The sequence below is a fragment of the Sturnira hondurensis genome, unplaced genomic scaffold, assembly GCF_014824575.4.
Source record: "Sturnira hondurensis isolate 20B ecotype Veracruz unplaced genomic scaffold, ASM1482457v3 Scaffold0014854, whole genome shotgun sequence".
In the NCBI taxonomy this organism is placed as follows: Eukaryota; Metazoa; Chordata; class Mammalia; order Chiroptera; family Phyllostomidae; genus Sturnira; species Sturnira hondurensis.
This window is the reverse complement of record NW_028087485.1, coordinates 12,591,243-12,617,697: the sequence shown is the minus strand read 5'-3', so window position 1 is coordinate 12,617,697 and position 26,455 is coordinate 12,591,243. Positions and strand designations below refer to the sequence as shown.

At 38.9% G+C, this 26,455-nt stretch overlaps 1 protein-coding gene across 2 annotated transcripts in view; it reads right to left on the bottom strand.

Moving 5' to 3' along the window:
* ERLIN1 (ER lipid raft associated 1) overlaps positions 1 to 26,455 on the bottom strand; it is a 39,726-nt gene that overhangs the window by 8,590 nt on the left and 4,681 nt on the right. The window contains exons 4-9 of one of the 2 annotated variants that reach the window (XM_037064175.1): positions 25,431 to 25,477; positions 20,186 to 20,247; positions 17,295 to 17,420; positions 15,084 to 15,157; positions 6,228 to 6,286; positions 4,322 to 4,413 (exon numbers count right to left, since the gene is read on the bottom strand). In XM_037064175.1, coding sequence (XP_036920070.1) covers positions 4,322 to 4,413; positions 6,228 to 6,286; positions 15,084 to 15,157; positions 17,295 to 17,420; positions 20,186 to 20,247; positions 25,431 to 25,477 — 460 coding nt within the window. The remainder of the gene's footprint in view (positions 1 to 4,321; positions 4,414 to 6,227; positions 6,287 to 15,083; positions 15,158 to 17,294; positions 17,421 to 20,185; positions 20,248 to 25,430; positions 25,478 to 26,455) is intronic. The other variant, XM_037064177.1, reaches the window with a different exon arrangement.

Below are 26,455 nucleotides of genomic sequence, written 5' to 3'. Positions count from 1 at the left end.
AGAGGGTTAGTACATAACAAGTACAATTTTCCAGGGAGATGTAACATTCCTAAACCTGAAAGCTTTTAATGATACAGTTCCAAAATATATCAAGAAAAAATTATGAATGAATAAATCCATAGTCATAAATGGGAGATTTTAACACACCTCTCTTAGTAACTGATAGACCAAGAAGGCAAAAATTAGAAGAATACAGAAGATGTGAACACCACCAGCCTGACCTAATGGGTGTATAGAGAAACCTGCATTCAACGCACAGAGACTACTTAATCTTTTCAATCACACAAAACATTTACCAAAAAGGACCATGTACTGATAGGCCACAAAACAAATTTCAACAAATACTTAAAGATCTATATAATAGATCATATTTTCTGACAAAACACAACAACAATGGAAATCAACACTAAAATGGAGCCCCCTCAAAATTCATTCAATCAGAAATTAAAAACATACTTTTAATAATTCATGAGTCAAAGAAAAAATCATAATGAAAATGTTTTTTAAAAAATTAAAACTGAACACCAGGAATAAACTACATTTCAAAACTTGAGATATACCTAAAGCAGAACTTAGAAGAAAATACATAATCTGACATGTTTCCAGTAGAAGAGACTGAAAACTAAAGAATTAAGTAACTAAAGAAGTTATAAAAAAACCAATAAGTAACCTCAAAAAAAGTAGAAGGAAAGAAATAATAAAACAATGTAAATAACATAATTGAAAAGAAAGTGACAAAGAATCAATCAAATTAAACTCCAGTTCTGTGAAAAGATGAATAAAAATAAGACAGGCCTCTGAAAAAAATGACTAAGGAAAAAAGAAGGCACAAATAAACAGTATTAAAAATAAAAAGGGAGCATACAGATTTGATAGGAGATTCTCAAAATCAAGAGAGAGTTCTATAAATTCATGTTCTCACATTTAAAATAGCAGATGAAAAAGAGACAGTTTTCTAGAAGAATATAACTATCAAAACAGACTTAAAAACAAATACCTGAACAGACATATTTGCAATAAAGAAATCAATCAGTAGGTTATCTATTAGCATAAAAAAAAAGTATACAAAAAAAAGCACAAACCAAGAGACTATAATGGTTCTTACAAATGAGTTCCACCAAATATACAAAAAAAATATATGTATTTTATACATAATGTTTTAGAAAACGAGAAATGTCAGGCAACTAATTTTAAAGCTAGTATAACCATGATACAAAAAACAAAACAAAACAAATGAAAACAAAAATACCCCTGACATTAAGAGTAGAAGAAAAAAATTATAAGCTAATCTCATTTATGAAAATAAAAATTTTACGACAGAAATCATGAGCAAAGTACATAGATAGAGAAATATACTGGGGAGAACTTCCTACATTATGATCAAGTGCATTTATCCCAGGAAGACAAAATAATCCAGTAACAGAAAATCTATTAATAATTCACCACATTAGCAGCTTTAATAAGAAAAAGCATATGATCATTTCAACAAATATAGAAAAACACTGTAAAAGTTTTAACAGCCCTTGGCAAGCAAAAGGCAGACAGAAACTTCACTAACTCAACAAAAGTTAAGTGCAGCCAACATCATTGGGACTACGTAAAGTTAGGAACAAAACAAGAATGCCCATCACCATCTTCTTTTCAACAAGCAGAGCCTAAAGCAGTAAGACAGAACCAAAAAGTGTGAGACTACGAAGAAAAAAAAATAGAACTGATCTGAAGGCAACATGCTTGCTCACATGGGAAATCCAAAAGACTATTAGAAATAGCATTTTGACCCTGGCTGGTGTAGCTCAGTGGATTGAGTGTGGGCCTGCGAACCAGAGGATTGTTGTTCAATTCCCATTTAGGGCACATGCCTTGGCTGCAGGCCAGTTCCCAGCAAGGGATGCATGAGAGGCAACCATACATTGATATTTCTCTCCCTCTCTCCTTCCCTTCCCCTATAAAGATAAATAAATTTTTAAAAATAAAAAAAAATAAATAGCATTTTGAGTAAGACTGCTAAGTAAAAAAAAACCAACAGCATTCCTATACAAAAGCAAAAGATTAGAAAAAGTATCTTAAAAAAAGGAGCATATTTATAATAGCAAAAAGTCACTATGTGTATAGAAAATGCAATTCCAATCAAAACCTCAACACCATCCGTATTTTACAGAACCTTAGGAGCTGGTTCTAAAATGTACATGGAGGAATAAAGGGCCTGGGATAGTTCAAGCCAATTTTAGGAATAGTTAGGAATGGTTAAATATAAATAGTTGAGGAGGAACTTGCTCTCTCAAATAGTAAGACTTAAGATAAAAGATACGATAATTAAAACAAGGTAGTACTGGAGACAGACCAAGAAATCAAAACAAAATAGAGACCCAAGCAACAGCACAAATCATTCACAGGATCTTGTCATATAACCAACGTGGCATTAGATACAAGTGCAGGAAATGCCCTGGGGTAGTTCAGTTAGTCATCCTGATACACCAAGGTTGCAGGTTCAAACTCCAGTCAGGGCACATACTAGAAGCAACCAAAGAATGCATAAGTAAGTGGAACAACAAATCTCTCTCTCCTCCCCTTCTGCTCTGTAATCAATAAATAAAAAATTAAAAAAGAAGAGGAAATAATCAACTATTTAATAAACAGTCTGAAGCCAAACTGGCTTGCCACTGGAAAAAAATTAAACTGAATTCCTATGTCACACCAAACACTAAAATCAAGTCCAAATAGATTCAAGACTTAAATATGAAAAGCAAAATGATAAGGCTTTTAGAATAAAATTATTACTTTGGGGCTAAGAAAATTCTTAAACAAGACAAGAGAAGCACAGATGAGAAAGGAAAAACTTTTTGAATCTGATTACCTGAAAATTAAATATACATGTATGTCAGAAACATAAAGTTCAAAGTCAAGCCATAAATTGACAGAATATATATGCAGTGCCTAAACCTGGGAAAGAATTAATATCCAGAAAGCATAAAAAACTTCTCAAAATCAGTTTTAAAAAAGCAATCAAATAATAGACTAATGACATTAACAGGCAATTCACACACTACAAAAAGAGGGAAACGTGAAAGACCAATAAACAATATTCAACTTCAGAGTAATGAGGGAAATTCATCTGAAATAGTATGATACAATGTCCACCACCAAAATGGCATAAATTCAAAAAAGTCTAATAACAAAAGCACAAGCTCCAATTTTTTATTATTAGGTTCAACAGACATTAAAAAAAACACCACCAAACCCCCCACCCCCAAGAACTTCTGAACCCCCCCATCTCCATTTCCCTGCTCTTCTCACTGTGAACCAGAAACAAAAAGCTGGCGACAGGCGCTGACCCGCTCCACACGCTGAGTAGCCCTGCTCCAGGAAAACGCAACCCTGCGTGTGTGCAGAGACCTGGGAAGCGCACTGAGACCTGCAGCACTCTGCAGTAAGGAAAACCCAGAAACTATCTCACTCTTCCTTAGTCATCAACCCAGCGGAGTAAACTGAGGTTCATTCACACTAGGAAATACTCAGTATTTAAAAATGCACTGGATCTTCACGTGTCAATATGAGTAAAACTCAATCAGTGCTGGTTTAAAAAGGCAAGTAGTGAAATAAAAGGTAGAGTTCAATACCATTTTGAAGTTTAAAACAATCTGTGAATTGTTTATTACATACTTAGAGTGGAACTGTAAAAATATAGGCAGAAAAATAAACATCAACCTCAGCAAAGAAGCTACTCTGAGAGGACAGGTCAAGAAATAAGCCGGAAAAGGGTACAAAGGAGGCTTCAAAAAGATACATTTTTTCCTAAAGCAATTATGATCTGAAGGAAATTTGACAAAAAGTTGAGCCTTCATTATACTGTTCTCTGTACATTCCGTATATTTGAAATATTTAATGAAAAACTCCTTAAACTTTCAGCATCTAAGGAACAAAAAACTGAGAGCCTTAAGATGGCAGTCTAACAATCCAGCATCACAGAGTGTCTGGGAAGTCAGTGATTCAAAGCGGGCCTTCGGCAATCCTGCCGCTTTGGGGATCATCGTATTTATTCATCCAGACTAATTTGCATACACAAAAGCCCTAACCCACAGAGGCTGCCTGTCCCTGAGAAAGACACAGTGGTACAGAGCTTGAACACGTAGGTACTGGCCGCCTCTGCTGTTAAAGGCTTTAGGACACCTGGCTGTATAAAGAAGTTTCCAGAATTCTAAACTATATATGATGCTATCTTATTTGAGTCCTATTAATATCTAACACAAAGCTGACAAAGAACAGGACAAACTCATAATACTTGTACTTAGAGACAACCCTTTCAAGAAAGAAATCCAAATACCTATAATAGCCTTTTTCCTCTCTGTCTCAGCTTCTTTCTCCACCACCTTCTGTTTCTGGGTAGCTATAAGAAGTTTTGTCTTCTCAGCCTCCCTGTGGACAAAATATTATAAAAATTAGAAATGACGTGCAGTCACAGGCAGTTAGTTACTGCTAACTCTATGGGGGGTCAGAGAACCATCTTCAAAAAGAACTTTTTGACCCATTACATAGGCAACGAGTGTGTTACTCTATTTTATATATAACGAATCTGAGGTTGAAAGGTTATATGATTTGCCCAAAGTCATCTGGAGATAGGAATCAAATTAAGTACATGTGAATTTTAATCTGAACTTTTCCTCTAAACGTAACATGGAAAGGCCTGTGATTTGGAAGATTCTGGAGTATAAATGCCTCCTTTGCTGTTAGGCCTCCAGCTTGCTCACACAGCGCATCTGGGCCACCTAGCGAAAGGCATCGACCTCCGGGAAGATGCAGCCCCTGAGGCTTGACAAGCAGGAAGAAGCTGGGTTTCAGCCCCTCCTCAGACAGACACCCGTGTGTGGCAGCCTTATTCGCTGTACAAAGATGTAACTGGATGGCAGTTTATGGTACTAGGCAGTGAACTGGGGCTCAGTGTAAGAAAAGATTTTCTAAGAACCTGAGCTTTCTAATAATGGAAATGGCTGGCCCAGCACTAAGCATGTACAGGTGGCAACTGGGTGACCACATGGCAGGTTAGACTGGGTGATCCCAGGTGCCTTTAATTCTGGAAATCCAATAGTATATAGAACTAGGAAAGATCCAGAATTATCTGAAAGGTTAACTCCAATGGTTTCCCCAAAACATTTACTCAAAGCTCTGCCCTTTCCTCCCTCCAACACTGATAAAGATATAAAATGACATTCTGGATATGATGAGGAATTTGAGGGCAGAGAACACACAGCATTCATCTTGCCATCACCAGAAGCCATCATATTGAAAGCCTTAGACCACACTTAGCCTTCAATATTTTTTCTATAAATAGATGAGACCCTGATCTGATCAGTCTGACACTATGCTTAAAAGTTTCAAAAGAGTTCCTTTTCTACAAGGAAAAAAGTGGAAATAAAGCCCTGAATAGAAGGTACAGACTTGGGAACAATAGCACTCAGAAGTACATTACTCCATAAAGTATATCACACCTCGGGCCCCTTGTACTTAGACATCTTGCAAAGTTACTTTTCCAGCATTTCATTATTTTTCTTAACATGCCAATCAAACTTCCTAAAGGCATTTGTTTCTTCTCAGTCTGCCATATGACAATAATGTTGCCACTTTAACTATCGTAGGCATTCTCCCAGCAGGGATCTTCCAAAAGCCTTAGAAACATGTCACCCAAGCAATTTCCCATATCCAGTCGGCCCTGGACACATAAAAGAGAATGCCACTAGGAGTAAACTCAAGAAAAGCTTCTCCAGATCTGTATTTAGATACACAATCACATACAAACCAAAAGAAAAGAAAGAGTCTCTCATCATACCAAGAAAAGAAAGAGTCTCTTCTTATCACTGTAACGCAGTCACAGAATATAGGCACTCTCTTCAACCTTAATAGCTAGGACTCTTTCTCTCCCCTATTAGCATTTAATTCAAGGTATTATTCACAACAAAATTACAGCTCCTTAGGCTTCCAACAATAGTTGTACAGCAACTGCATCCTTAGCCACTGATGCTGCTCCTAAAATGCCCGTAATATAATGAGAAAACGGAAAGAGTCTAGTGGGAGTTAAGACACTAGAATAGGCAGTATCACTAGAGCTGAAGTACGGATGACAGATATACAGCACACCCCTGAGTGTAGCATCTCACATGAGTTTCCTCTGGACTCGTGTATTACTGTGGAGACAGCCCTAAATAAAATATTGGGATCCCATGCATATTACTCACATTAACTCAAAATTTCTTCTTATGGCTTCTGGGATTTTTGGTTTTGTAACACGCACAGCCTAAAAAATAAAAGTGAAAAAGCCAAAGTATATTTGAAAAATAAATCTTCAAACTAAATCTTCTACAGAAGAGCTTCTCAAATTAAACTAACAAAACAACTATGACATAGCTGCCTACTAACACCTGTGGGGATCCCATGAGAAAAGCTACTTTTCAGCCATCACACCAATAATCAAGGATAAGCTGCTTCTTGTTTCCTAAAAAACAAAAGCAAGCCTGGCTACAGGAAAAGCCACTCGACACCAGTGGAGGAAACCAACAACGCCCTCCAAGACCTTTCAGAGCTCTTTAGTTGGGTACTTCTGTTTCCTTTTGCAATTTTCTAACCAAAGAAATAAAAGGAAGACAAAATTCCAAGATTTAAATGGTCAAGTAGAAAACAGTAAAAAACAAAAATCCAGGTGGTATACGCAACTTAACACAGTGAGCAGTAAATGAATTTACCTCTTTTTAAACCAACAATCACTCAGGACTGGCTACAAACAAACAGCGAAAGGCAGAAGGAAAACAAGTATCAACTAAGGGCTTATATTCTTTCCAGAATCTCACTTAAGAGCAAAGTCAACTTCCCTTTGGAGACACTGTTTACTAGAAACTTTGTTTTCCTAACCCATGAACTTTGAAATAATTACGTGGTCTCCTTTGTAAGTGCATTTTTTTGAAGGCTGACTTTTGTACTTCAGGACTTGATCTCTCAAAACCTTTTGAACATCCCTCGCTCCCCTCCTGTACTGCAAACATACACAGAACACTCTGCTGCTCTGAAGAAAGTTAATTTTCCTCTGAAAACTGGCTAAACTTTGAAGAAACAAAGACTTTAAATACCATTGTTTTAAGGCATTTGAAAAAAGACTTTTTAAAATGTTTAAGAAACACAACCTTCCCTACATGAAAGAGAACAAATCTGTATTTAATTTAAAGGACTATCACAATTATAATAAATACAAGAAATTAGAATGAAATGAAGTAAGAAACTGGGGGCCGTGGGGTGGGGACTCATTACACCCCAAAGACGAAGCATGTGAGACCATAAAGAACCACTTGTGGAGATACCCAGGAGACAAAAATTCAGAGCCAGAATTTGTGAGAAAGGTCAGATTTCACCACGTGACTAAGAAATATAGATGACTTCCACTACCTTTCAATATGACTCAAAGGAAAGCATTGTCACATTGCATTTAAGACACTAGCCATCTAACTTTTTAGTGATATAAGAAGTATAAAACAGAACTGCCTTCTGTAGACTTCTATCTTGCTGCATAGGTTGCAGAACATACTGCATGCTGCCAATCTTGAGAAATCCCATAATTTTCAAATATGTGAAATCATAAATACCTGGAACAGATACCATGAACAAGTTGCATCACAAAAAATTTAAGAAAATTAAAAAAACAAACAAACAATGGCCCAAATGAACATACACACAGTGATTGGAGAAAAGGGGAAAAAGCTGATGAAACAAATTTATCTGTTCAAACTGACCCCTAATTATAAGCATATTTTTAAACCAAAAGCTAGCATATACTGCTCTCCCCCCTAAATAACATGGGAAAAAAATATCAAGATTGTGTATTTTTACCACTGTAATTTGCCAAAGCAGCAGTTCAAGCAAAACTAGGTATAGCTATAGAGAAGGGAAAAACGAAAACACTGGTTGTTACAGAGAATATTCGTTTAACAACAAATATTATTTGGTGCCTAGTCTGTGCCAAGTGCTGTTTGTTCTAGGCACTGTGGGTATGTCAATGAACATGGCAAGACTGCTGCTGTGGAATTTAAAATACATCAGACAATGACAAAGAGCAAATAAATAAACAAGAGAATTTCAGATACTTTTAAGTATTATGTGAAGAATTAAAGTAGCATGATTGGGGACTGGGAAATACTAGGCTATGGAAGGGGAAATCAAGATTTCAGAGAAAATTCACAAAGTTTCAGTTAAGCATGAAAAATAGCTCTTGAGGTCTGCTGTACAACATTTTGCTTACAGCCAGTGACAATGTATTGCACACTTAAGAAGGTAGATACCATATTAAGTGTTTTTAACACACACATAATAAACACCCCCCACACACACACTAAGGAAATTAACCAAAAAATTACTAGAGACAATGAATTCAGCAAACTTATATACAATAAATTCACCAAGAATCATCTGCATACCTTAATAATGCTTAAAAAAAGTGCTACATATTTAACAGCATTAAAACTCATTAAATCTCCGAGTATTAATTTCATTTGGGATAGGAGTTTCTCACCTGGGTCAGATATTCTAAAAGAAACAAAAATGATGATGTGATTAAGTAAAGCCATTATCTATGTTTCCAATTTTAAAACTTACTCACCAGTTGATGTAACTGACAGAACTTAAAAATATCAATAATGAAAATTCTTCTGGCAGAAATATTAACCATTAGTTTTAAAAAGATAATCTAACTTACTGTATTTTAAAGGTGAATAAAACACTGCATTATCATAACCATAATGTGTTAAAAATAGAAAGGCTAAAAAGTAGTCTTAAAAGTTCTAGAAATGCATTCCAAGTATCATAAGAAACTGTATCAAGACTAAAGCAACCAAAACTATGAAGGTTTCGATTTACCAGTTTAAAAATGTATTATATAAGGTAATATTTTCTCAATAACTGTTTTTACATAAATGACAAATATATGTAACTTTAAAAGCTCCTCCTTCTGCTGTGAAGAAAATGACATGGAGAAAAGTAGAAATGAAGGTGTAGAAACCAGACAGACTAGGCGGAAGTCCAGGAGACAGACTCAGACTAAGGAGGTAGCAGCGAAGATGGAGCCGTGAACAGTGTTAGATGGATTTCTGTGGAAGGACATGGGGACCAGCCAGGTGTTAGGATAAGGGGGTCAAAAATGCCTCCCAGGCATCTAGATTGGTCTTAGGGGAAGAAAGTGCCATTTACTAATAAGATGGATTAGGGAAAAAACGGGAGAGAAGTAGATTTGACGGGAAATGACCAAGGGCTCAATGACTAGTCAAAGGATAGAAAATAGAAAGATCAATGGAACAGAATAAAGCCCCCCAAAATCTCCCCTACTATATAATGGAATTTAGAATACAATACAAAGGCATTTCAAACATGGGGGAGACTGAAGCACGAATTACTGTTGTTACCAAATCGGTGGTATAGGGGGGTGACTGGAGCCCTGCCTCACCATGGACCTCAAATGGGTTCTGGGTAAATTAAAGACTTAAAGGTAAAAATACAACTGTAAAAGTAAATAAAAATGTAATTTCTGATTTTATTCAAGTTCTGTATTTTAGCCCTGGCTGGTGTAGCTCAGTGGATTGAGTGCAGGCCTGCGAACCAAAGGGTTGCTGGTTAGATACCAGTCAGAGCACAGGGCTGGGTTGCAAGCATGTGAAAGGCAACCACACATTAATGTTTCTATCCCTCTCTTTCTCCCTTGCTTTCCCTCTGTCTAAAAATGAAATAAATAAAATCTTAAAAATATAAAATAAATAAATATGAATTTTTTTTAAGTTCTGTATTTTAAAAGTGGTGAAAAGCTATTAAAGCATGCGAGCATTGCAAAACACCATAAAGAAAAAATACTCAAATTATTACATAAAAAGCTTCCTATGCATTTAAGAGTTCTGATAATTAACTTACTAAAAATAGCTTATTTAAATCAAGGGAAAAACAGGTCAATAACTAAAAAATGAGCAAACACAATAAACAATTCACAAATGAAATACAAATAGCCAGTAAATAGCCTAGGCATTCAACCTCAGTAATTAATACAAAAGGCTAGATTAATTTTCTCCAAAAGGATTAAGAGAGCAGGTGTGCAACAGCTGATTATTTGGGTCCAATCACAATCAAACGTGTAGGACACCACAGCTCACCAACACTGCAGATGGGTGAGTATTAGCTGTTCAAGTTCTTCTGAAAGGCAATTTGGCAGTATGTATCAAAAAGCCCCCAAATGGGGATAAATTTGACACATCAATCCCACATTTAAGAATTTATCCTAAGGGAAGGATTTTAAAAGATGTTTATAATAAGCTTGGTCATTGCAACATGAACATAGCAGTAAAAACTTGAAGCCACAGAGATGAAACAAAACCATTAAAAGTGGCAACGCCCCAAACCTGTATTTTTGACTTGAAAAGATGCTTATGTGCTCATATACTGTTACTGAAAAAAGAGACTATGGCATGATTCCACTTTAGTTTAACACTGTAACATTATTTATAGTTATAAACAAACATATAAAGATTACTGGTTAATTTTACTTTGTCATTCATCTTTTCCCTAATATCTAATTTTTTACAATATACTATATAGCATGTATATGAAAATATCCAGAATATACAAACTATTACTACAATTCAGTAAGAAAAAAATACAGCAGATAAATAGGCAAAGGATATGAGCAAGCAATTGAAAGAGGAGTACAAATGCCAAAAAAAAAAAAAAGATGCTTAATGAAATAACTAAGGAAATGCAAATCAAAAAGAGAGAACTTCCCACCTATCTATTTAGCAAAAATTAACATGTCTGACTACTTCAAATGCTGGTGAGGCTGTAGAGAAACAAGTATTCACACATGGTGCTGGTAAGAATGTAGATTTGTACAGCCACTTTGAAAAATAATTTGTACATGAAAGAAGATGTGTCAGAAATGTTAACTACATTATTGCTTACTAACAGCAAATAAAAAAGGAAACTTGGACTTCCGGCCAAGATGGAGGTGTAGATGGAAACACTGTGCCTTCTCGCACAACCAAGTTTAAAGACATCAAAGTTTTAGTAACAAGAATGCAACCAAAACACAGAAAACTGAACTATACAGAAGTCCGAAAACAACAAACTGTTCAGCCAGACTGGTGGAGCGGAGCCAGCGATTGGTGGAGCGGGGTCGTGCAGGAAAACTCAGTGGGACCGACCCAGGGACCCAAGTGCGCGGGCGGTGGTTGGCAGATCCCAGGCGTGGGGTTGCGGCGGGCAGACCCAGTGAGGGAGCAAGGCTGCAGGCTGACATTTGCACACAAATCAACCAGGCAAAGGAGCTAGCAGTGAGACAGACCGCACAGGTCCCAACAGCTTGCGGGAAGGAGCAGAGGGGACCACCATTGCCCCTCTCTGACCCTGCCCCCACAGACAGTGTCACAACCCAGCAACTGAGTTGCCCTGCCCTGGTGAACACCTAGGGTTCCGCCTTCATACCTAACAGGCTCGAACAGATCAAAACATTATGGCTCAAGAAGAACTCAAAGACCCAGAACCAGTAACTCTAAGCAACCGAGAGATAGCCAATCTCTCAGATGCACAGTTCAAAATACTGGTGATTAGGATGCCCACAGAACAGGTTGATTTTAGTCACAAATTAGATGAACAAATGAAGGCTAAACTAATTGAAATGAAGGGAAATGCACAGGAAAACAATAATGATTGAAAGGAAACTGGGACTCAAATCAATTGAGTGGACCAGAAGGAAGAAAACAATGACCAAACAGAAAAGAATGAAGAAACAAGAATTTTAAAAAATGAGGAGAGGACTTCCGCCAAGATGGAGGCATAGGTGGAAACACTGTGCCTTCTCCCACAACCAAGTTTGAATACAACTAAGGTTTGGAGAACAAAGACACAGCCAAAGGACAGAAAATTGAATTATACGGAAGTCCGACTACATCTAACTGTTCAACGGGGACGGTAAGAGGGGCGGAGCCAGCAGCAAGCAGGGTCGGGCAGGACAGGGCCCCCGACCCAGGCGCACAGGCAGATGGGAACCAGTTGGGGTGCGGGGCAGACCGCGGGCGCATATTCGCGCACAGTGAGACAGACCACACAGGCCCCAGGGGGCGAGGGCTGACGGCGGTGGCACACTCACGTGCAGTGGGACAAAACGCCTGGGCCCGGTGACGGCAGCAACTGCGGCACCGGTGAGGGCCTTGGCGGAAGGCGGCTGACAGGACGCCATAGTCCCTCTTTGACCCCGCCCCCACATACAGCGTCACAACCCAGCGACTTAGTTGCCCTGCAATACCAGTGAGAGCCACTGTCCCTCTTTGGCCCCGCCCCCACATACAACGTCACAACCCAGCGACTTAGTTGCCCTGTTCTAGTGAACACTTTAGGGCTCTGATCCTGCTATGGACCAGGCACGAACAACCCGAAAGATGGTGCAAGAAGAACTCAAAGTCCCAGAGCCAATAACTCTAAGCGACCAAGAAATTGCCAGCCTCTCAGAAGCACAATTCAGGACACTATTTTTCAGGATGCTCACAGAACTGGTTGATTATAGTCACAAATTAGAGGAACAAAGTCACAAATTAGAGGAACTTATGAAGGCTAAACTAATTGAAATGAAGGGAGATGCACAGGAAACCAATAGTGATGGAAAGGAAACTGGGACTCAAATCAATGGAATGGACCAGAAGGAAGAACAAAACATCCAACCAGAAAGGAATGAAGAAATGAGAATTCAAAAAAATGAGGAGAGGCTTAGGAACCTCCAGGACATCTTTAAACGTTCCAACATCCGAATTATAGGGGTACCAGAAGGGGGAAAGAAACAGCCACGAGTGGAAAACGTATTTGAACAAATAATAAAGGAGAACTTCCCCAGTCTGGCAAAGGAAATAGACTTCCAGGAAATCCAGGAAGCTCAGAGAGTGCCAAAGAAGTTGGACCCAAGAAGGAACACACCAAGGCACATCATAATTACATTAGCCAAGACCAAAATGAAGGAGAGAATCCTAGAAGCAGCAAGGGATAAGGGGACAGTCACCTACAAAGGAGTACCCATCAGACTGTCAGCAGATTTCTCAAAAGAGACCTTCCAGGCAAGAAGGGGCTGGAAAGAAGTATTCCAAGTCATGAAATCCAAAGACCTACAGCCAAGACTGCTTTATCCAGCAAAACTTTCATTTAGAATGGAAGGACAGATAAAGTGCTTCTCAGATAAGGTCAAGTTCAAGGAGTTCATCTTCACCAAGCCCTTAGTATATGAAATGTTAAAGGGACTTATATAAGAAAAAGAAGATGGAAAATATTAACAGTGAAAGGACAGCAAACTCACAGTTATTAACAACCATACCTAAAACAGAAGCAAACCAAGAGGACAGCTAGATCAGGAGTGGAATCATAGAAATGAAGAACACATGGAGGGTTAGCAACAGGGGAGTGGGAGGAGGAGAAGGGGGGAGAAGGTACAGAAAATAGCATAGTCAGTAGGTAGAAAATAGATAGGGGGGAGGGCAAGAATAGTGGGGGAAATATAGAATCTAAAGAACTTGAGACATGTGGTTACAAACTAAGGGGGGAGAATGGTGGGGGAGGAGTGTGCGGGTGGAGGGGAATGAAGGGGGGAAATAGGACAACTGTAATGGCATAATCAATAAAATACATTAAAAAAGAGAAAAGGAAACAATACGGAAATGGCTACAAAATTAAAGGAAAGAGATTTTCAAGGGATTCCAGGCAGCTGTTAAAAAAAATAAGCTACAGTTTCAAGTAACAACCTCACAGAATCTAAGAATCTATGACATTCACATTTATTATAATTAAACTTGAAAAGCTACTCCAACCACAGCTGAATGTACAACCAAGAGGATTTTACAAAGTTAGCTCTGAACATATTTCAGATGACCCCTAACTTTGGAGGCTCCCTCCCACTCAGGCACCTATCAGAGAGAATGGCACAATATGAATGAGGACAGGAAAAACCCTAGTCACCTTCCCAGTCCTGTTTATGAGATAACGTACAATCACTCACAGTGAACACACCCGTTCAGTAGCAATGTGACAACTGAGACATGTGACACCAAAGAGCTTTATCTTTAGCTGCAGTAATGTTCACCACCACAATCAACTGATCTAGAAACTGTGAGAAACGATACTGGAGAAGTATCTCTTCTTCTCCTGACATTTGTTATGGCTTTCAAATGTCACTGACTATGACCACAGTAAGAAAAGCATTTTACAAGGACACCCAGTATAAACACCTACCCACGTATTTACATAAAACAAAAGTTTCACAGAATAATATTTAAACTTACTACACTACACTAACTTCTTTTCCTATTCAATTCCATTTTACAAAAATGCTGGTCATGACACACTAAAACTGATTTTAGAATCCACTAATGGATTTCCAGCCAATCTGGAAAAATACTGACCCCAGAAAGCAGGTATACATAACCTTTCACCATTCTGCCTCCCAATGCTCTGGCCGCCACTGCCACCATTCTCTGCTCTCTTGCTTTTACCCTGATCACCCACCCACTGAAACACACTCTGCACTCCTTTCCCCCAGAGAAACCCTATGAATTCCAGCCCTACCTAAAGTCCCAACTCAATCATAGTTGTTCTAGACAGATGCTCTCAAAATGTTCTCTAATTCCCAACTCTTATAGCACTAATCTGATTTGTCAATTAACACTTCAGGACATTTCCTTTGTCTAGAATTACTTTTGTTTAAATCTTACACTTGAAATCCTGTTTCATAATCTCACTAAGGGCGAGGAATACTCTTACACTGACTTATAACAATTACTGTATCTTAGTAATGCCTTGACACATTACGGTATGTGGATTTTATTTCCGTTTAAGAGCGTCAGCTTATCTGTTCCAAGAGTTCATGATAAGGTACAAGAGTTTTTTATTTTGGCAGAGACCTAAAGTCAAACTGAGTAAAGTATTCTATAAACCACCACAGCACTTCAATTAAATAACTGCTGGATAAACAGTCTAATGAAAAGGTAATTAAATTCAAAACTCTCAAATTCCCAGAGAATTTCTCTAGGAAAAAGGCTTACCTGTATGGTGAGTCCGGGTGCCATGACATTCAAATCTTTCTGCAGAGCTTGCTTCAGATTTTCATCTATTTGATCTGTTTTTGAAGCCAAAAACAACAGCTTTCACAATACTTAAAAATTATTTTTACATTGTATTGATACTGAAACAAAACCAGTCATTGTTAGACCTAAAATTTCCATGGTACTGTTCTGTTATAGAGCTTAAAGTGCTCCACATATATATGGAAACAAATATATGTTATATATGATTTCTCCTGTTGTGTGGGAGAAAGTATGAGAAATTATCAAAGAAATTAAGTTGATCCAATAAATGGAGAATCTAGGTCTCCACTGACCTAGATTCTCCTAGATCTCCATTGGAGATTACCAATTCAGTATTGTTACTTAACATGTGTCCTGATTCTCATTAAAAGAAAAAAAAAAGGCCCTGGCTGGTATGGCTCAGTGGATTGAGCATCTGTCTTTGTACCAAAGGGTTGCTAGTTCTATTCCCAGTGAGGGAACATGCCTGGGTTGCAGACCAGGTCCCCAGTAGGGGGCATTCAAGAGGAAACCACACATTGATGTTTCTTTCCCTCCTCCTTCCCATCTCTTAAAAAAAAAATCCTATATTCAGTCAGTCTTTACCCCAAATGCCCAAATGACTAAATTTCATTTCCATGGACCACTGCCTATTATTTTGGACTTAAAAATAGAGAGGTTGGGGTGAGGGAGGCTCACAGGAAAGTCTCTGAAGCACACAGGAAGGGACAATAAAGATGTCACTTCACTTGGCCTTATAACTCATGAGTTTTCGATCCACCTGAACAACACTTTCACCGACATTAGAAAGACGGGTGATGTGCTGAGTCAGGACACATCGGTTTTCTCATGTACCATCTCAATAGTTGCCAAGCATCAATGAGGAATCAACTGCAGACTTCTAAATGGATTAACCATCCCTACACCTACCTCTAAGAAATTCACTATCCATTCCAAGAAGAAGTGAGCAGCCAATCCCGACAACCCAATCCTGGGTCAGAGCTTTCATTATTACAAATGAGAAGTAATTTGTGCGGAAAAAGAGTAAACACAGGAGACCTGAAGCGGCCACCCTTAGAAAAGCCTGTTTGCAAATCAGCCCTTGGCTTGTCACCTGGCAATCTGGATTTGGAGAGGATTCCCACGAACTACAGAACTGGTAATGACTCACTGTGTCTAAACTGTTTATTCAAACCATGTGGTTTATGCCAAACACCTGCTCTCCTACCAGTAGTCTGGAATTTTGACACGTACCGGTCACCCTACATGAGCAGCCCCCAGTGAGGATCCCGGACAGAGAGTCTAAAGAGTTTCCCTACGTAGCAGACAACACTGCACACGTGCTGTCACGGTTCAGTGCTGGAGGAATTAAGTGTGTCCTGCTCTACTCCACTCCACTCCACTCTTGAAAGCTTGTGCCTGGTTTCCTTCAGACCATACCCATGTGCCTTTTCCTTTTGCTGATTGTGCTTTGCATCCTTTTGCTATAATACAGCTCAGCTGTGAGTACAACTATTTACAGAGTCCTGTCAGTCCTCTTAGCAAATTATCAAACATGGAAGTGGGTCTTGGGAAACATCAAGACACGGACTTCTAAACTTCCCCAAATTATCTATTAAAATAGCAACAAAGCTAATTTTTAGTAAGTTACCATAGTAAAAACAGTATATAGCCTGTAATTAATAATCTTTTCCTATTTCCACCAAATTATATATCATACATTTCATACATTCTGAAAATATCTTGTCTAAATACTTGATTTAATCATAAGAAATTTAATCTTAAGATAAAGAATATTTTAGACAATTGCTCCATTATAAATTTGATAAAGATAAAGAATATTTTAAAGACAATTGCTCTATTATAAATTCGATAAAATTTTTCAAATAGCCCTGGCTGGTGTGGCTCAGTGGATTGAGCACCCGCCTGCAAATCAAAGTTTGGTCATCAGTTCGATTCCCAGTCGGGGCACATGCCTGGGTTGCAGGCCAGTTCCCAGCAGGGGACTCACGAGAGGCAACCACACATTGATGGTTCTCTTCCTTTCTCCCTCTCTTCCCCTCTCTAAAAAATAAAATCTTTAAAAATATGTTCAAATAGCATAATGTTTACTAATTATAGCATCCATAAATGAGTTGAACAAGATTTCCAATTAGTTATTTACGTATTTAAAACAAATAAGACACTGACCAAATAATTCAATATAAACTTCTTGAAGTGTGTGGGCGCTGCAAAACTGGTTCAGTTCATGATGGATTTTATTGAAGATTAAGGTCTTGTCGTAGTCTGCAGTGTAGTTCCTCACGATATCAAACACTGAAGGAGAGGCACAATCCATATTTAGCTATGTATCTTCTAATTTAGCCAAGGTAAAAGTCATACTGATACAATGCACATACGGAAAAGTGCCAACAAAACAGTGAAGACATGAAACACAAGTCAAAAATCTTGGTATGTTCCTTGTTCTCAATTTTCCATATATTACTGCATTTGTAACTGTAATACTGCAAACTTCAAATTCCATGGTAAGAAGAGTATACATATGGAGGTAATAAGGAACCGATCGTTTTCAAGCAAGGGCACGACACAATCAGATCTGTACTTTGGCGGCCATATGGAGATGAACTGTGAGGCACCAAGACCAGACAGGAATGTACAGCAATTACAGTCAAACCTCAGTTCTCACACCTCAAACAATTCAGTCTCGACCAAGCTGTTCATGGAAAAAATCTCTCTGTTGTCGACTGAACAACCCTTTCATACTGATGTCGGCATGATCAGTCACGTGTCTCCCAGGTGACAAAGGAGATTTGGTTTTTGAACAAAGGGCTTCTAAATACCCTTGTGGAAAGAATGAAGTCGGAGAACCGAGGCTCCACTGTACTGCAAAGCCAAAGCTTGGCTAAGAGTCCTGAACGAACTGAGCAGTGGGAATGAAAGAAGGAAGTGGCTGCAAAAGGCCGTCTTCAAAAAGGCAGTTTTTAAAGGCTGTTAAGAAAGACACCTGGCTAAAATGGAAAGAAGCTAACATTTCTGGGGGCCACGCTTTATGTCAGGCAATTTACATACATGAGCATTTAATTCTCATCAAAAAAATCTAATTAAGGAAACTGAGAAACAGAGAATTTCAGAAATGTGCCTAAGGGCGCACACCAGACCATACCAGAACCTGTGCTTTACCCATGAAAATATGGGGGTTAGGAGGCTGGATGAAAAAGGTGAAGGGATTAAGTACAACTTGGCAGTTATGTCACTGTCATTGGGATGTAAAGTACAGCATGGAGAATATAACACTGAAATAACTGTACTATGTGTGGGGTCGACGGGCCCTAGGTTTACCGAGGTGATCCCTCTGTAACTTATGTAAATGTCTAATCACTGGGTTGTAAACTTAGAACTAATACTGCATGTTAGCTGTAATTGAAAAGTAAAAAATTAAAAAACAGCATGCTGTTTTCTTCCATTGGACCCAAGGATTTTCTCCACTGGCCTTCACCTGACAGACTCGACATCAATAAATACTTGCTAATTCATTTGCCTGGTCATTTCCAAATGAATTGGTAATCCAATAGTTTCCTCTTTATCTCTGGCTAGAGAACAGCAATCTCTCCTTCTATTTTTCCAATCATAATCCATTCCACTGATTTGTTACCAGGGAAAGTAGATAAAAAAAGACAAGGGAAATAATTACTGAAAAATATAATCCAAACCCAGTAGGCCGTGATACGGTTTGCTCTCTGCTTGGAAATCCTTTTGCTCTTTGTGCCTGTTCCTGTGACATCAAATTCAGCATGACTTTACATTCCAATATACATTTGGTATCACACCTGAAGTAAAATAAAACCCCCTTAGGGCCACAGGGGTGTCCAATTTGCAGCCTGCATGTGGTCCACACAAAATCATAAATTTACTTAAAATATTATGAGTTTTTTGTGATTATGTGTCCCAATGTATTTAATGTGTGGCCCAGAGACGCCGAAAGGCTGGACCCCACACTAGGCACGCCAATTTTAATAATGATAAGCGGGGAAAACATAAATAAATCATTCCTGAAGAGACCCGTGTACACCCATGTTCACAGTAGCATTATTCACAATAGCTAAAATGTGGAGGCAGCCCAAGTGCCCAATGATGGATGAATGGATAAACAAAATGTGGTATATACATATGATGCAATATTATTCAGCCTTCAAAGGGAAGGACTTTCTGATATATGCCAGAACATGGATGAAATTTGAGTACATTATGCTAAGTGAAATAAGCCAGCCACAAAAAGGCAAATACCATATGATTCCACTTATATGAAGTACTCAGAGCAGTTAGACTCAGAGACAGAAAGGACAGCGGTGGTTGCCAAGGGCTGGAGAGAAGGGGAGATGGGGAGTTACCATTCAATGGGTACAGAGTTTCAGTTTTGCAAGATGAAAGAGCTATGAAAATGAGTTGGTGACAACTGCATAACAATGTGAATGTATTTATTAATACCACTGAACTGCACACTGAAAAAAGGGCTAAGATAATTTATGTATATTTTGCAACAAAAAAAAATTGAAGGGGGGGGAATCTAACAAACAACAAAAAGGCACATTTTCTTCACCACTAATTTTAACAGTACCCACTCTGTCTGTGGGTTTTCATCTTTACCCTGAAAATGTTTCCCCACACCAAGGACTTTAAGATTGCTTTGCAAGTTATACTAAATTTAAACCAGAAAAGATTTTTTCTATGGTGACTGGGAATTAATCAATTATAGATTTTTAGAATGCATGGAAGTTATTTCTCATCCTGACTGCATAAAATGCTACTTTCGAGAAATTCTTGACTGTCTTGTTCTTTAAAAACAAAGAGTAATCCACACAGTTGCACAAAGTCAACTCTGGCCAAGACTTGTGACCTATTTCTGCCACCATTCCCAGAAGTAAAAAATATTCCAGTAATTATTTTTTTAGACATATCAGAAGTAAATGAGATCATAAAACTTTCAAAGTATCTTTCTATATGCTGGGGAATCTCTATGTAGTATTAAGTTATAAATACTCTGATTACAACTATAAAAACAACAGAAAAGATTGGTACTCTACCTGCATAAGGAGCCAACACATTAACCACTTCTATTCGGTCAATATAGATCATGACCCCACCACTAAAAAAATAAAAATAAAAATAAAAAAGGAAAAAGTGTAAGCCAAATACAGATCCATTATAATCCCAGAACATTAAACATATAACACACAATAAAATTTAGAAGGAAAATCTTAAGGCATATACTTATTAAAACGACTTCACTAACCACACTACTCAAATAACTGCACACATACTCACCTAGTTCCTCTCATAACAAAGGTTCACCTCTGGCCTGTTCACACGAAGACTAAACCTATAACCTAACACTACTTAGCATTTTGCCCTTATTAACTGAAGCCAATAAATAAAAGCAGTGTTCTTCTCAAAGTCTTCCTTCAAGAAATCAACAATATGGTTCCTCAAGAGGTATAGTCAAGCCACTGTCTAAAATTCTTTTGGTTTCCTGTCTTATCTTAGTAATTCATCAGTAGCTTTTAACTGTGTTTTATCCACATATATTCTAGTATGAAAACAATTTTTCTGGACTTCTGGTCAAGAGGCATAGGCAAACAGGACTTGCCTCTTTGTGCAACCACATCAAAACTACAACTAGAACACAGAACAACCATCACTTAGCACCGGCAGACATCGAGTTGAATGGAAAATCTGACAACTATGGAATTAAAGAAACCACATTCATCCAGACTGGTAGAAAGGGGTGCAGACGTGCAACAGGCCAGTCCCTCACTCACATGTGGTGGATAAAAATTCAGGAGGGATATCTCAGGAGTGAGGAGTCCAAGCCCCATACTAGGCCCTCTGACCCAGGGTTCCAGTGCCAGGAAGATTAAGTTCCCTCAACTTTTGCTGCAAAACCCAGCAGGAACTGAGTTGGTGGAAGATACTGCTGGAGCTTCAAGAGGTTCCTGTGAAAGAACCCACACACAGAACTCACTCCCTTTGAGCTCCAGCACGGGGATGGCAGCATGAAAGGCACCAGTGGCACACCGGGAGAGGCTGAAGGATCTGGTATCAAGGCAAGCAGAAGCCACTTTCCCTTTTCTAAACCCTCCCCCACCAGAGCCACAGGGCTGACAAGCTGGTGCCATATCTGAGACTCCATCAACCTGGCTAACACTGTCTGACCCACCTTGGAGATGCCCAGACACTCCACTCCACCCAACTTACAGGAACACTCAAATGCTTTTCCATGCAAATGGCTGGTCTCAGTTCATACTGCACAACTTCCTTAAATGCTCTCAAACAAGCAATTAGCCGATTAGCTGGCCTCAGTGAGTCCCAAGCCCAGAACTAGCAGCATCCAGCCTAGATTCCTAGCTTGGCTTCCCCTGGGAATCTCCAAGCCCAGCAAGAACAGCAGCCATCTCAGACTGCTTTATAACTCAGGCAGGGTGGCCCTGGGAAAAACACAGGTGGGGGCTGACCTTGGCCTGCACCTCCCGGCAAACCCCAGGGCCTATACCCCCAGTAGACAGCTACAGACATATCGGAGCACCACCACCTTGCTCCTGCACAGCTGATCCTCCATGGAGGCTGGTGGTAAGTGGTCACAGCCAATCCCTGCAGCTGACTAGCCTGGGAAAATCCCTTCCAGTGATCTGCCAACAACAATCAACTAAAGGAGGAGGGTGTACTCAACCACAAGAAGGGTACAGCTTGGGTAACAGGCAAGCCTGTACCACTAGACTCTACAGGACACCTACTACACTAGGCCACACTACCAGGAAACAGAGTCAAAGCTGCTCTACCTAATACACAGAAACACAGGGAGACTACCAAAACAAGGAGACAAAGAAAGCTGGCTTTCATAAAAGAACAGATCAAAACTCCAGAAAAAAAGCTAAACGAAACAGAGATAAGCAATCCATCAGATGCAGAGTTCAAAACACTTATAAGGATGATCAAGGAACTCAGTGAAGACCTCAGCAACATGAAAAAGATCCAGTCAGAAATGAAAGACACACTAACTGAAATAAAAAACAATTTATAGGGAAACAATAGTGGAGGGGATGAAGCCGAGAAACAAATCAATGATTTGGAACATAAGGAAGCAAAAAACCACCAATCAGAACAGCAAGAAGAAAAAAGAACCCCCTAAAATGAGCATAGTATAAGTAGCCTCTGGGACAACTTCAAGCATTCCGACATTTGCATCATAGGGGTGCCAGAAGGAGAGAAAGAACAAGAAACTGGAAATCTATTTTAAAAAAATGAAAGAAAATTTCCCTAATTTGGTGCAGGAAAGAGAGATGCAAGTCCATGAAGCACAGAGAATCCCAAACACGATGGATGCACAGAGGCCCATTCCAAGACACATCATAATTAAAATGCCCAAAGTTGCTCTGGCTGGTGTGGCTTGGTGATTGGGTGCCGACCTGTGAACCAAAGGGTCGTCGGTTTGATTCCCAGTCAGGGCACATGCCTGGGTGGCGGGCCAGGGCTCTACCAGTAGGAGATAGCAAGAGACAACCACACAATGATGTTTCTCTCCCTCTCTTTCTCCCTCCCTTCCCCCCTGTCTAAAAATAAATAAGAAAAATCTTTAAAAAATAAAAATAAAATGCCAAAGGTTAAAGGTAAAGAGAGAATCTTATAAGCAGCAAGAGAAAAGCAATTAGTTACCTACAGGGGAGCTCCCATAAGACTGTCAGCTGATTTCTCAAAAGAAACTTTGCAGGCTTGAAGGGGTTGGCAAGAAATATTCAGTCATGAGAAGTGGGGACCTACAGCCAAGATTGCTCTACCCAGCAAAGCCATCATTTAGAATCAAAAAGCGGATGGATAAAGCTCCCCAACTAAAGGAGTTCATCATCGCCAAATCATTATTATAAAAATGTTAAAAGAACTTATTTAAGAAGAAAAAGAGCAAAACTATGAATAATAAAATGGCAAAAAATAAAAATCTATCAAAAATTGAATCTAAAAAACAAACTAAGCAAACAAGAACAGAGACAGAATCATAGAAACAGAGCCATTTTAATGGTTGCCAGGTGGGAAGGAAGTGTGAGGGAATGGATGAAGATGTGAGGGGATTAAGAAGTGCAAATAGGTGGTTACAACAGAACCATGTAAAGTACAATATAGGAAATGGAGAAGCCAAAGAACTGATATGCATGACCCGTGGACATGAACAATAGTGTGTGGACGGCCCGAGGGGGTAGAAGGTGGAAGGGAACAAAGAGGGACAAACTGGGATAACAGCAATAGAATAATCAATAAAAAATAATTAAAAATTTTCTCCCTGAAATCAAACTGACATTCTAGAAAGACAGGTCTTGTTAATTTGCAGCTTCCTATACTTCCTAGCCTACCCTGAGGGGCATGTGAACTTTGACTTGAGATACATGAAGTTAGAGGTTTTGAAACTGAACAACTAAGCCTTCCTACCAAGTTACAATGATATTTTTCCCTGATTAAAAAAGAGTAATGCGTGCTCACTAAATTTTTTTAAAAATCTGAAAAAAATTGGAAAGCAGGAGTTGAATATTACCCCAAACCTCACCAGCTGCCAATTTCACCTCTAAAGGGAATCCATGGAGGAAAGTTACAGATTCAGGGAGCACTCATCAAACATGTTAACTTAAACCACAGGACACTTGCTCCCTTTAAAAAAGCCTTTGTCCTTCCACTGATGTCAAAGCCTCTTTTATACAAATATGTAATGGACATTTTAGTCATTTAAAATACAGCATTTAAAAAATACCTTCAGTTTTACATTCTGTTTTGGCACAATTCAATATACTGATTATATTCTAGAAATAATTTGGTCCTTGCTTGCCTTTCTTTCCTTAAAATTCTTTAGGGCAGTGATTTTCAAAGTAAGGTCCTAAGACCAGTAGCATTAGCACCGCCTGGAATTTTCACTAGAAATGCAAATTCACAGGTCTCATCCCAGACCTACTGAATCAGCAACTCCAAATTAGATGGCTTTCAATACTCCAGATGACAGGTGAGACCACTTCATTTTAAACTATCAGTTACTGAGCAATTACTCTGGATCAAGTGCTGGGTTAGGCACTTTATATAAAGTAATTCTATTCCTTAGAATAACTCCTAAAGATAGGTTTTATTATCTAATTTTTACAAAGGAGGAAACTAAGCTTAACAAAGTCAATAAAGGCATGTGTGGCAGCAAAGACTAAATGGGAACTCTATAGTTTCTGTTCAATTTAGCTATAAACCTAAAAGTGCTCTAAAAAAGTCTCAGTTAAAAAAAACTCAATAAAGCAGATGGGGCAGTGCTGATACAAAGTTAGGTCTGCTGGCTCTTTTCAGTAACACCCTAATGGCTCCTAGAACGGAAAGCTCCTATTGGGAGATAGGGCTTTCCTCAAATAACCCTCAGAAGAGAAATCTCCTGGAGTTACTGGGTTGGCCACAAAGTTTGTTACGTTTTTCCCATACAAAGCCTCTAGCAGTGCTTAGCTGTCTTTAACTTCATTCAAAAACATTTTATTAGATGGTACTGGGACGGCTGTCACATCAGCATTTTTTTAAAAAATCAAAATTGGTGAATTTTTGTGCGGCCATTTTAATATCAAAGATGGTGGAAGATAACACAACATTTTAAGAGTATTATGCTTTATTATTTCATGAAAGGTAAAAATGCAACTAAATGCAAAAAAAGATTTGTGCAGTGTAAAGAGAAAGTGCTGTGACTGATGAAATGTGTCAAAGTGGTTTGCGAAGTTTCTTGGTACTACTGACATTCTGGCCAAATAATTCTTTGCTGCGAGGCTGTCTTATGCACTGGAAGGTGTTCGGCAGCACCCCTGGCCTCCACCCACTAGAAGCCAATGGCAGGAGATGGCCAACATACTCAAAATATCCCTATCAATAAAGTTATGGGTGAAAGTGAAAAATGTATCTTTTATTTTACAGAAAAACCTAAATGGACTTTTTTTTCAAAGATTTTATTTATTTATCTTTAGAGGGGAAGGAGAGAGGGAGAGAAACATCAATGTATGGTTGCCTTTTGTGCGTCCCCTGCTGGGAGTTGGCCTGCAGGGAACCGGCCTGCAACCCAGGCATGTGCCCTGACTGGGAATCGAACCACGATCCTCTGGTTCGTAGGCCCGCGCTCAATCCACTGAGCTCCACTAGCCAGGGCCTAAATGGGCTTTTTGGCCAACTTAAAAAGTATCTTTCATTTCCCCTTGAAAGATATTTAGGTGACCACAGCTTATGAGGAGAAACTGGCTCTGAACTAAAGGGAGGAAGGTTAGTGAGGGGAAAGCTTACCTTGTCCCACAAGGCACATTTTTAACTTCATCAGTTTGCAGTGTTGTCTGGGGAGGAAAAAATATCTCATCAACACTCAGGACACATAGCGTGGAAGAACTACTGGTCCCAGAGAAAACCTCTGGAGAACTACTCAGAGGTAAGTACAGAAGAGCTCCGTTACAATTTTAGTCACCGAAGATGTGCTATCAAAGTTAATTTCTTTTTATCCTGGTAGACATGAAAGCTTTGGGAAATGGTTTATAGCTAATGCTTGACTCAGGATGGAAAGTTTCAGTGTTCAACCTCTCAGAGTCCCTTATCTGCCTGGAGACGGCCTAGGATCCCAAACTACAAGGCTTACCCTCAAGGATACTACTATGAAGACCTGTGCTCTGAACGTTGATTCCATTGCTAATATTACTGCTTATAATAAGGTAAAAGATAAGTATTAAACACATACAAGTAGCCTGCAACTCAAAGGTAACCTTGAAATGAATAGCAATCTTCTCCTCAAAAAGTTATAGTCAGTATTTCAGTTCAGGCCAGTGTCTCAAATGCTGTTCGATTTCCTTTTTAACAGAAGTGCCACCACAGCACTGCTTCCTTACAGTGAAGCAACCACTCTGCCACTTTGTGTGGATCCAGAATGACTCGTACTGCCTTCTAAGGCCTCCAATAGGTGAATACCTAATGAGTACATCTAGACATGCTGCACCTTATTAAGCAACACGGCAGCATATTGCCTTATGGAATACAAAGGAGAAAGGAAGAACCGTCCCTGTTTCCAGAGTTCACTATCCAACACAGGAGATAAAATCCTTACAAACCAAACTACAACAGGTATAAAATAACAAAGTATAAAGTGATTTGTTAGGTATTAAGAGACAGACAGTAAAATGATAGATTGAAAAGCTCTCAGAAGTTAAGTATTTATAAGCCAGGTCTAGAGGAGGAGAAATAAAAACAGATGAGGCAGAGGAATACCCTATTCAAATACACAACGTTGAGGATAAACTGTATTGGTACAAGTGACAGAAAGCAGA